The 11,059-nt window shown below is 45.1% G+C and overlaps 4 protein-coding genes across 4 annotated transcripts; 1 reads left to right on the forward strand and 3 right to left on the reverse strand.

Annotated features, from left to right (window-relative positions):
- The first annotated feature begins 42 nt into the window (after positions 1-42).
- Positions 43-1,577, forward strand: BDB00DRAFT_850385 (uncharacterized protein). Its single transcript, XM_053125434.1, has 2 exons — positions 43-1,159; positions 1,247-1,577. Exons 1-2 carry the CDS (start codon positions 221-223, stop codon positions 1,358-1,360), a joined length of 1,053 nt encoding a protein of 350 aa, XP_052974295.1. The 5' UTR covers positions 43-220; the 3' UTR covers positions 1,361-1,577.
- On the reverse strand, positions 1,578-3,962 carry BDB00DRAFT_850388 (uncharacterized protein). Its single transcript, XM_053125435.1, has 5 exons — positions 3,839-3,962; positions 3,433-3,682; positions 2,999-3,306; positions 2,450-2,912; positions 1,578-2,346 (listed from the first exon to the last, which is right to left on the reverse strand). The coding sequence occupies exons 1-5, from the start codon at positions 3,866-3,868 to the stop codon at positions 1,589-1,591; spliced, it is 1,809 nt and encodes a 602-aa protein (XP_052974296.1). The 5' UTR covers positions 3,869-3,962; the 3' UTR covers positions 1,578-1,588.
- Positions 3,963-4,384: 422 nt separating this feature from the next.
- On the reverse strand, positions 4,385-6,945 carry BDB00DRAFT_792202 (exocyst complex component Sec5-domain-containing protein; the record flags this gene model as incomplete). The annotated part of the gene is made up of 8 exons (XM_053121104.1): positions 4,385-4,429; positions 4,511-4,592; positions 4,665-5,455; positions 5,542-5,750; positions 5,850-6,039; positions 6,133-6,225; positions 6,285-6,456; positions 6,515-6,945. 8 exons carry the CDS (start codon positions 6,943-6,945, stop codon positions 4,385-4,387), a joined length of 2,013 nt encoding a protein of 670 aa, XP_052974297.1.
- A 1,896-nt stretch (positions 6,946-8,841) lies between these two features.
- Positions 8,842-11,059, reverse strand: BDB00DRAFT_877878 (uncharacterized protein; the record flags this gene model as incomplete). Its single annotated transcript, XM_053127666.1, has 4 exons — positions 8,842-9,350; positions 9,438-9,628; positions 9,769-10,247; positions 10,748-11,059. The coding sequence occupies 4 exons, from the start codon at positions 11,057-11,059 to the stop codon at positions 8,842-8,844; spliced, it is 1,491 nt and encodes a 496-aa protein (XP_052974298.1).

Raw genomic sequence — 11,059 nt, forward strand, 5'->3', positions numbered from 1 at the left:
TAGGAAAAGTAAGGTGCCAAACCATTTTGAGAAGAGAGCGACCAGAGGCTGGCTACACGAACAAGGTCGTTTGGGCTGCTCCACCTCTCTCCCCTCCCCTCGCCTCTTTTTCTTTCTTTTTTTCCTTCTCTCGCTTTCCCTTCTCTCCTTCTTTCTTTCACTCTTCTCTCCACTTTTATTTACCCTCTTTTTATCTCCCTTGGTCCTTTCACCAAAGTTCATGTACGAGTTCCAACCACCTGCCAACCTTAACGCCATTCGATGTTCCATCGCACGCAAAATCAAAGAGCAACGTGAAAAGCACAAGAAGAACGAGGAGGAGTTTAAGAACAAGACGCGTCCTACTCTTGCCGTAACCACAACAACTGACAGCGGCCTTCCCTCACCACCCGTTGAAGCTTGCCACTACGAACCGTTTAAGCGACCCGGAGAAGAAGAACTGCTACCACACCAACAACCCAACAACGAGCTTGCCACCAACGCCTTGCTCGAATTAACGGGTGGAGCTGGCACTCCTTCGTCATCTGCGAGTCTGGACACCCTGGACGAAAAGGTCATTCGACAAAAAATACAAGCATTACAACAAGAGAAACATGAGCTCTTTCAACTCATGAGGAATCTACTCGCCAATCCGGCAACTCCTTCACCTCCTCCTCCTGCTGCTGCTGCTGCTGCCGCAAACACTGCCGCTGCAGTTACCGTTACCGCCACCGCTGCTCCTGGTCCCACTCCTACTCCTCCTTCTCCTTCTGTGCAAAAGCCAACGCAAGAACAAACACAGGCTCAACTTCCAACACCAGCAGCATCACCACCGAGCGTTAAACAAGATGTCCAAGCAGAGCCACCGAAATCCCGAGAGCGACTTCGATCATGTAGCAATGGTCGTACTCGAACACCACCACCACCCCTACAATTTTCCTCGCCATCTTCTTGCTTCTCACCCACCCGTCCGTCTCATTTGTCTCGACCACCGCCACTCTCCTCTGACCACCATCACCGATTCCCTCCACAGCGATATGCACCGTATCGAAGGATATCGCCCCCACCGTCGTCTCGGTACTATGGCAGAGGCTATGGCGGCAGCCGACTGTATAATAATACCCCGCTATCTGCACCACCGTTTCCACCCTCGTCGTCTCCGTCGTCCATGCCTTATGCGGTAATGTTCTTATGCCCTCGCTTTACCACCTGCCCACAGTCCTGCTGATACACTCTCGTTTGTTCTTTTTGTTTTTTTGTTCTCTAGCACCGTCGCATGCCACCGCCCTACGGTTCTCTACGGGCACAGTCGCCACCCTTAAGATCAACGTCCTTCCGAGCTCCTCGACCGTTGGCCGATAGACACATTCCGAGATACTGAGACTTGTCTAAACGAAATATTTCATATATCATATATATTATTGGTCTCACCAACACAAACCTCTTTGGTGTATCCCGCTGTATAATATTTTTGTAAATTAATAATGTTTGTTTTTTTTTGCAAAACAAAAAGCATCCCCACCCCATCATCGACAAGAAAAAGAGATTACTTCTTTTCCTTGACAATAGCAATCATAATAATAGTAATAGTAGTAATAATGATAAACTTTTATTGATGCTTATGGAAACAAGTCTTGCAGTGTCCCTTTTTAAATACATTGGCACTGAAATCTGTACATCCACACTCTTGGCACGGCGGTTCGTTGTCATGCTGCTGCACGAGACCAGCAGGAGTGACACTTGCTAACGCGCGTGCATGGGCTTGTGGGGGCGGTGGTGGAGTTCTTGTCGATGACGAGGTAGATACGCTTGGCGACATGCGGGACGCAGGTGGAGGAGGTGGCGTTCGTGTGGATGCTGTCGCAGCGCTGGGTGGGGTCATTGGCTTGGTGTCGAGTGGAACATACGTGGTGCTCCGAGATGCCGGTGGTGGTGAACTCATCGTGCTTGCTGAGTTTGAACGTGTGGCAAAGGGTCTTGGTTGTTCATATGCAGGCGTACTGGGTACAGATGCTGCTGCTGCTGCTCCTGTCATTGCATGGTCACTGAAAGGCGAGTCGTTCTCAACCGCCCGAGAATACATTGGCTCATCCTCTTCGTCTGGCTGCTCTTGAATGGATGCTGCGGGGGGTATCGATGGGCGTGCTGGCATGGGTGGTGAGCGGTTGTTGCTGTTGCCCACAATGTCTTCTGTGTAGTTGACAGGAAAGATGCCTCGTCGTTTGGGTCCAAAGTGCTCTACTTCTCCAAGCCACCATCCTTCATCCACTTCCTCCACAACCGTAATGACATCCCCTGCGCGGAATGAAAGTTCTTCAATGCTCTCTCCTTCAAAGTCATACATTGCCTTGCGACGTTTGGTGGTTGCTATGAACACATATTCAATGGGTTATCAGGGGTAAGCTTCAACGAGAAGACCCATCTCAAAACAAATAGTCCGAAAACGGATCTTTTAGCACCATCATCATACCTTGTTGATTGCGTCGAGGCATAGGTGGAGGTTGTCGAGTAGAGGCTGATCTTTCGCTCGTACTGCTGCGAATCGAAGTAGAACTCGAGACCCGTCTCGGACCGGCCGGATGTACGTTCAAGCTGTCAGCGCTACCCTGTCGCGTGCTGAGTCTGCGCTGTATAGACGATAGAGCACTTCCTGGCGATCGTGCGGGTGTTTGGGTATCGGGCGATTCGGAATACGCAAAGTAGTCGTCGCCGCCAGCACCGCCATTCATATTACTGTTACTGTTATTATTAAAGGATCGAGGGGTACTGACTGTGCTGCTACTGAATGTAGTAGCGCTGCGTGTAACTGGTCTTGCCATGGGGTTACCGCCCTGACCCCAATTAGCTCGCATACCGTCCAGCAGTTCTGCGGCTCGGCTATAGTACATGTATTGTGCTTCTAGTAGTCGGCGTAATGTCTCATAGTGTGTATCCTACATCCATTTGTTGGTTTTCATCTTTGGATCAATTATCGCTGAGCTATAAACAGCAACACCGTGCAGGCACCTACATGACATACCTCAAATTCTTGCAAATAAACCATTTTCTGAATAAGATCGTACTCAGTCTCCTCGTATTTGAGCTTGGATGCCTGCATTTCCTGCTCGAGTTCTGGTTTCTCCTTCTTCGCTTTTTGCAATCGGCCCAGCTTGGAGTCATAATCGAGACGCCTTGATTCCAGCTTTTTCTTGAGGGCCTGATATTCCTTGTACTCCTGCAATCCAGCTTCCAAGGTACTCATATAATCTTCCTTTAGCACGCAAGAAAAGTCTTCTTGCAAAACGGCAATTCTGGATTCGGCTTGGCCAAAGCTCACCAATGCAGCCCCTTTTTTTTCCAAAATGGAATACGGTTTCTCCCAATATTAATTCACGATGCATTCTACAATCATGGGAGTCTAACTACTACAGATAGGTGCGCGTGGGATGTCTCTCAAAGACCCTGAAATCTTACCTAGAGGAGAATCCTCCGTAAAAGCCCCACCATGATTCATCAAGCAAGAGCCCAAGGCATCACATGGGTACACTTTGGTCTTGCCGTCTTCCGGTGACAGTTTTTTCTTGGATAATTGGCTGTATGTCAACTCGGACGCGGAATACACTCTTTCAAACCCGGTACGCTTGCGTTCCGTGTCGGCTTCAAGCCGTTGAAAGTCTTCTGTCTGTAGCGTAGACTTTGCTGCTCCTAGACGTTCGCCCGTCCACTAATGGGCGAGATGGCACTTTAAGTTTTCCTTTTATTTTGCATAAACACGTAAAGTGGAATTTGCCATCCGACAGAACACCTCCTCCCATCATCCCATTGCCCAAACAAAAACCCCAGCTGAACTGTCAACTGCAATGTGAGAGATCCGTCTTACCTGTTTTAGTTTTCCGAGGTTCTTAATCATGATTGTATTGAAATGAAGGAAAAGTTGAAGGAGAGGGGGAGAGAGAGAGAGAAGAGGTGTAAAAGGGAGCGGGGCCAAGGGAATAAGAGAAAAGGCCTGGATCAAAAGCAGGGCGACTTGTCCCAAAATAGTATCATCCTTAAAATTGATCAACCGAATGTGCTAGTGGATACAAAACCCTTTCTCTCTCTCCGTCTAGCACTAGACACGGCCGATTGGTGAAACATGAACAGCGTGCAATGAATAAGCTATGTGCACTTTTTTGTGCCATGTAGCCCAAGTTATCAGTACTGTGTCACATATTAGAGCTTACGTCCCTCTAAGAAATCCATAGTTTCCGTCAATGCAAATGTTTTTGTCTATATTTAGACAGACCATGGGGATCTGGTACAGTATCCTTTTTTGGTCGTCTGCAGAAGTTCAAGTAAATAGCAATATCTTTAGTGCAGATGTTAAAGAAAAGGGTGGTGGCGCATAGGCTGTGTATACAAATTTATTATAAAAGGTGGTATTGATCTAGTTACTAGTAGGGATGTACTTTGAAAGAATTGTTTCTAATTCCTATTGAAAGCATCAGCTAGTCAGTCAGTAACATGATATTGTCTCAAACAGAGGGTTGAGGCCCATATAAAGTCTACGTACTTCAGGATCCATCGGCGTCGGTGATTCGCACCGCATGTAAGCGCTAGAGACTATCTCCTGAAGCATGTTGCTCATCCATTTACTATGCAATATCAATTAGCGATGTTTAAAGAGGCGCGTTATAAAGCTTCCGTATATGCATTACACGACTTACTTTTCCTTTTGAGTGTAAGGCCATAACATCAGGCGAAGGTACTCTGAATCCACTTGCAGTTGCTGATAGTCAAACTGTTGTAGTCGCATTTGTCGGACAGTCTCATGGAAGGCTTTGAGTAAGATTCGCAGTAACCCGGTGCACACACCAAGCGGAGTCGGTTCCACATGTCGGTAAATATCGATGCGATCTGCAAAAAGCTTGTCGATGTTGCTCATGATATTGACCGTCATATCGTACCCAAACTTGGGCATGATGCCTAATCCAGAGGGCTCGCCGGGCGTTTCGGATGATGCTGTAGTAAGGCTGTGCGAGGATTGCGTTGGTCGGGTATATAATCCTTCGCCAGGTGTGCCAGCGCCAAAACGATATTCGTATTCAGTGTCAGATGTCTCAGCAGCTCCGTCTGGAGACGTTGCTTGTGAATACACCGTCTCCACCAGCTGTTCAATGTAGTGTACGCGTTCAAACATGGTTTGCCACACATTAGATACGCCCTTGGGTGCTTCTGTTCCTCGATGTGGACGCAAATACTCTTTTTCAATGGAGGAGGAAAATGTGTACCCTTCTTGCATTGTTTCTTCGTTGAGTAAGCTTTGGCCCTTGCGCGAGAAACGATCCGCCACCTCCTGGGCATCGGCGGTAATGATCTGGTCAAGTTCGCCGTTGTCCTTGCTTAATTCCTTCGAGACACTGGCATATATTTGCGGAATTCCCTGGTCTGCCAGATCGTAGCATAGACGAGAACCAACGATCAGCATTGGACTAGACTTATCACTCCCATCTGCGCCCTAGAATTTCGAAAAAATAAGCAAGCCAGTTCAAACAATACTGTAGACGTATGCACAGCTCCAAAGTGCGAAATAGGAAAACATACAGCAATAATTTCGAGTACGCCGTTCCACATTTTGCGAAGGCTTTCTCGAACGCGCAAAGAAATATCAGACTGACCATCGTCGGTAGCGGTAGTAGCAATAGCCATCAAGTCGCGAAGAGGATCGAGACAGCTGTTTTGAATGTGTTGCACCAGCCATGTATCTGTTTCAACGATGAATTCACTCAATGCTTCTTTGTGGTCCGTGATTCCTTGCAATGAGTTGAGATTAAATTCGTTTAATCGGCTCAGACGCTCTACAACCTTTTTTTAGCATTCTTGCCTCGTGGATAAGATCTGGCGATATGTACCTTTCATTTTTTCAGTGGTGGTGTCCATCAATCCATCGATCAACGTGCCTTCCCAATGAGCTGTCAATTTAGTCATTCTCTCCGCTGTGCCCATGACCCTTGCTAATGCTTGTCCATGTGCCAATATCGATTCACGCAAGTCGCTCAAAACACGGATTTGTGCTAATAATTGATCTCTATTCATGGCACTCTTGAAACGCGTCATTGGTTTTTTTAAGAAAATGAAGAATAGTTAGCAGGAACTTTCGCTTCCAGATGCTTTTTCTCTCTTTTCAATACTCACCGGTAAGCTAATAAATCCAGAGACTTTGTCAAAGAATCTGTCTACATGAGACGACATGGCTTGTACTAGGTCGTTCTTGGCGTCTCGTTTGTCCTGCATTCAAACTTAGCATATGCATAGCAGAGCCTGTGTTTAGCGTATCACAAACTTACTTTGTCACTCAAAGTATTCACTTTTTCGGCATCTTCATCGTTTGTTGAAGCAGTTAAAAATAATGTCTCGAAACATTCAACAGTGCTATTGAGTAGCACAAGGCATTTGCTGTCAAGGTCTTCGATTGTATCAAATTGCTGATCTGTTGTGTTGTCAAGCCGCGCTACCTGGCTACAATGACAATGAATCTCTATTGCGTTTATTTTCCTTTTCCGTTTTGCTTACTTACACTTGAATGTACTCTTTCCATAGCTTCCTGGGATCTTCTTGCAAAACGCGTAAAAGCTTCATGCTTGCGGTAACCTTGTCCAACGGACTTTCCGAATTTCGTGCGTCTTCCCATATTTTGCCCTTTATTTTACCCATAATCACATCACAGTCGCGCTCAATACCCTTGAATGCAGACAAGTGCTGATAGTGGTTAAGCAGTCGCGTTGCTCGAGAGTAATATTTGACGGCATGGGCGTACTGGCCGTTTGACAAACATCGATTCAGGCGGTTCGGTAAGTCGAAAATAAATTGCAGTCGTTTCAACAAATTATGTACGTTCGTTAAGCGCCGTATTTTATCGCGATTGGGACCAAGCGCGTCGATAATCTCGGTACACTGTTGCGAAATGCCGTTCATATTGTTGTTGAGATTGGCCATTTCCGATTCCATGCTTTCGACGTTCGATTTCATCTAAAAGTTTTTTGATCATGTGTTAAGCAAACGATTGAGGTACACAGCTTTGTTTCAAGTGAGCGCGACCAGAGCTCAATGCGAACCTTTCGAATCGTGTCTGTTGCACTAATGAACTTGCTATAATTCTCGTATACCAACGTTTTCATGTCACCGTCAATTTCGCGTATTTCTAGTGCAACCAGGCCCTTGACTTTAGCATACTTCAATCTTCTTTAACAAAGCAACCCAACCGTCAAAGGGGGTCGAGATGAGAAAACTTTAACATACCAGTGACGAGCTCATTATCTTTTTTGACTAGGCCATTGAGCGTTTTTTCCTTTACCAAGCGAGCAAAGTACTTGTTCGGTTCAAATGTACCGCCGTCTAATTGAGGCAAGATATACAAGAAAGGTTTCGTTACGGGTTAGGTTCTCTACAAACACTGACTACACCCGCGAACCATCTCCCATGTAACTGCTTTCGATTCACTCTACCAATGTCAAGAGGTCGACGTGCTTCTGCTTTAGATGCACCAATGCCATAATATTTTAGTAAATTTAAATTTCGCTCGCGCGATCGCCCGTTTTTTTGACGGTCTGGAGGGCTAGTATTCATTAGCCGGGTTGAAGAAAGGGTTTCTCTTTTTTATGAAGGGTGATCGTCGGAAATTGTAAGTAGGTTCTTTAATGCCTCTGAGGGGCCTTGGAGCGGCGCACAATAATTTTAACGGCATATCAATTCGATACCATACAATACTGCATTATCACATCTTTTTAAATTAGGTCGATACGATACAGGCTCCTTTGGTGGTTCTTATTAGTAAGATCGACATTTGATAATTAGCTCCCCATAATATCCTAAAATTACTTTCCGTTGACAGATTACTGCCGTTTTGTATGATAGACTTATATATGTTCAATTCTGCAGAATAAAGAAGTAGCATGATTAGCGATCATCTCAACAAACAGCGGTGCCCATCGGATGAATTGTGTATATCATATGTGCATACCAAGTTCAATTGCAGCAGCAGCAAACGCTTAAAAGTGATTCACCCTGGGGGATGCGAGCAGTGATGGAGGATTGCGAACATCTCTTTTGAATCGGTAGTTACTCATATACATGATATGTCTTATCTTCTTTCAAGGGATATTTCAAGTCCGTATGTTGTCTGCACCAAATACAGGTTGCCTGTACTTATGAGATGCTGTAGAACTTCTCTTCAGAAGACCTGATATTCTAATGCTAATACTGCATAATGTCACATACAATTATAACGTATCTTGTGCCAGTAGATCGAATATACAAGAAAAATATGAGCAAGTTTTGCTCCTAACTGCACAGACATAAGTATCCCTTATTTTATGAGGATGACTGACGTATGAAGTGAGAAAGAGAGTCGAAAAGCCGTCATCCACGACGATGATATTGTCAAGCCAAGCTACTAAATAAAAAGCAACATAATTACGGCGCGAAATCACGATAAACACAGATACACCGAGAATTTTAATCTTTTAGAGGCTCTAGTTTGTAGCATGGATCTGTTCGGGAAAACTAGCTTATATGCAATAGTATGGTTGATGAATGTAGGTGATGCTTTCGGGTTGATCCCAATGCATGCTATGCTATGACAGTGGTCTTATATACATACATATTTTGTATAGACCATTCGAAAAGGCGGCAAAATTATAGATGTGTATAGGGAGTGTGATAAATACAAAGTGTATATTATTTTTATGAGTTTTCATATACAAAAAAAGAAGAGAATATTTTCTAAATACTAATATATGAGAGTGAAAAACGAGTGGAATGGGAAGGAGCGACTATTAATTTTTTTGGGGGTATTGTAGAGGAATTGTTACGTCCCGAGTAAAAGAAAAAAAAAGAATATGCACATTATACAGTTGTTGATGTTGGTGGTGTAGGATGTACTCGACCGAGAAGAGCCAGCTCTCGATATGGCTGTTTTGGGGGCGGATATGGCCCCTTTGCCAAAAAGTAAAATATACGCATAATAGATTTGCTGATCCGCCGTCGTCGGCTTTTCCGTTTGACGTGGACTTGCGTTTTTGAATGTGATGTTGAGGCTCGAGATTTTATAGATCCAGTAGTAGTAACATTAGGTGCTGGATCAACAGCCGGTTGTATAGCAGGAAAAGTAGTATCAGTAGCAGTGACACCGGTATTGCTACAGCTAGGGTTAGCCGCCTCTGCTTCTGCTGTTGCTAAAATTGCTGATGCTGATGATAATTGCTGTGGTGCTATTACAGAGGAGGATGAAGTAGGGTCGTTATTGGCGAGCATGATGGATGAGCACGGTTTGAGCCAGGGATGAAACAATACGAGATCGAGCGATGCACGCGCATTACCCGGAGCTAACATGCGTCGAAGTAAGTCTTTTGCATCTATTACAAAGTACAGGGATTTTTTTTTTCGAGGTCAGTTTTCTTCTGCTTTGGGATGAGAACCTAAATGCACGTGAAGCTACATACCATCCGACAGTTGATGAGGAATGCTGAAATCTCCATGCAGCATCTTACTAAAGAGTTTGCGGTCATTGGGAGCAGTAAAAGGATGTTTTCCAACAAGCATTCTGTACAGGATGACCCCCATGATCCACACATCTGCTAAGCCTTGATTATAGACTCCACCTGAAAGCTCGGGAGGAAGATATTGTGAGTTCCTGAAAAATAGATACAAAGTAGCTGTGTTAGTTATACAAGGCAAAAATAAAATGCTTAAAAGACGTCGCTTCGACAATGTCAAAACTTGGATGTTTGTTTTTCTTTTCAGCGTAAATAACTATAAGTGGTCTTAACTTACCCGCTAAAGCGCCAATATTCGTCACTGATTTTGTTATTGTCATATGCGTGCCGCGTGATGATTCGTATGGAGCGTACGTTATCATGATCATCGAATAAGATTTCCGTTCGCGCATTCTGCTCGAGTCTTTGTTGTTTAGAAGCAGCACTAACGATACGGGCAAGCTTGAGTTGACATCGGACTTCGTCGCCGATAAGTGCGTCGTCATGCGGTGCGTCGGGCGTTTCAGTAAACCAAGCTGTGGGAGGCCGGTAATATACAGTCGAGGCGCTCGATGAAATTGAGGAGGAGGATGGTGAAGAAGAAGAGGAAGCGTCTGAAACTCGAACACTGGATGGCGGCGGGTACTGTTCGTTCGAATTACGTATCTGCGTCGCCATTGTTTCTCCTTCTTCGGGTATCGTGTAGAGATGCCGTCCGTCAACTGCGCCAGAAGGTGTTTGGCGGTAATGTGAAAAAGCAAAGGTAGCCGTGCTAAGCTGTTAAATGAATAGATAGAGAGAAAAAGAAGAGAGTTAAATTAGCTACTGTAAGATGCTTGGATTAATAGTAAAAGTGGCGTGAGACTCGGCATAAAACTCTTAGAGCAGAAACAAAGAAAATAGGGGAGGAAAATATACGGTGGTGATGGTAATAAAGGTGATGTTATGGGGGGAGGATAAGAAGAAGAAGAAAAAAGAGAGAGAGGGCAAGACGCGTGGAATATCAAGAAACATCCTATACACAGCTACCCAGTGCTATTCCTCCAGCCCGGCCTGCAGTTGATGAATTTGCATACAGATATGCACAACCGTGTTGGTCCAAGCAGAGTTCCAGTTAAGGTAGGTTGCTGTGTATGCTATGGGGCACAACAAAAGATAACACAAAAGCTGCATAGCAATGCTTCTTCTTCTTCTTTGCCTTATGCTGCCCCGAAGAAGAATGACAAAAATGTGTGGAAATTTATAAGAGATCTCGCATCACTTTCTTTCATACGCACCTCGTCTGTCAAAGATGTCAAGTGCCCCGCACCTAAGGAATTATTGCTTCTATTAACGTCGCCGTTCGTAGTGGTTGTCATCGTTGTTGGTGGTAAGGAGTCCAATGCCGGCAGTGGTGGGAATTCTGGGGATAAGGTGCGCCAGTCGCGCGCCTTTTTCTTACTGCTGTTGGTCGTGGTGGTACCGCCATCGGCATTATTACTGTTATCGATATTATTACGTCTGGGGAGGGACAGTACTTTGCGCACGTTGCGTCGTATCCGATTAAGTAGGCCAGTCGTACTACGTCGTAGCTCATGGCGTGGCGGCAT

The sequence above is a fragment of the Zychaea mexicana genome, assembly GCF_025766255.1.
Source record: "Zychaea mexicana strain RSA 1403 chromosome Unknown BDB00scaffold_119, whole genome shotgun sequence".
In the NCBI taxonomy this organism is placed as follows: Eukaryota; Fungi; Mucoromycota; class Mucoromycetes; order Mucorales; family Lichtheimiaceae; genus Zychaea; species Zychaea mexicana.

What these genes read in the sequence shown, in the direction of transcription:
- BDB00DRAFT_850388 (XM_053125435.1), bottom strand. Translation starts at nt 3,868, where the DNA reads ATGATTAAGAACCTCGGAAAACTAAAACAG. An exon ending in ACCTCGGAAAACTAAAACAG is followed by an intron (nt 3,683 to 3,838) that starts GTAAGACGGATC and finishes CTCGCCCATTAG; the next exon opens with TGGACGGGCGAACGTCTAGG. An exon ending in GCCTCGACGCAATCAACAAG is followed by an intron (nt 2,347 to 2,449) that starts GTATGATGATGG and finishes ATGTGTTCATAG; the next exon opens with CAACCACCAAACGTCGCAAG.
- BDB00DRAFT_850385 (XM_053125434.1), top strand. Translation starts at nt 221, where the DNA reads ATGTACGAGTTCCAACCACCTGCCAACCTTAACGCCATTCGATGTTCC. An exon ending in CGTCGTCCATGCCTTATGCG is followed by an intron (nt 1,160 to 1,246) that starts GTAATGTTCTTA and finishes TTTGTTCTCTAG; the next exon opens with CACCGTCGCATGCCACCGCC.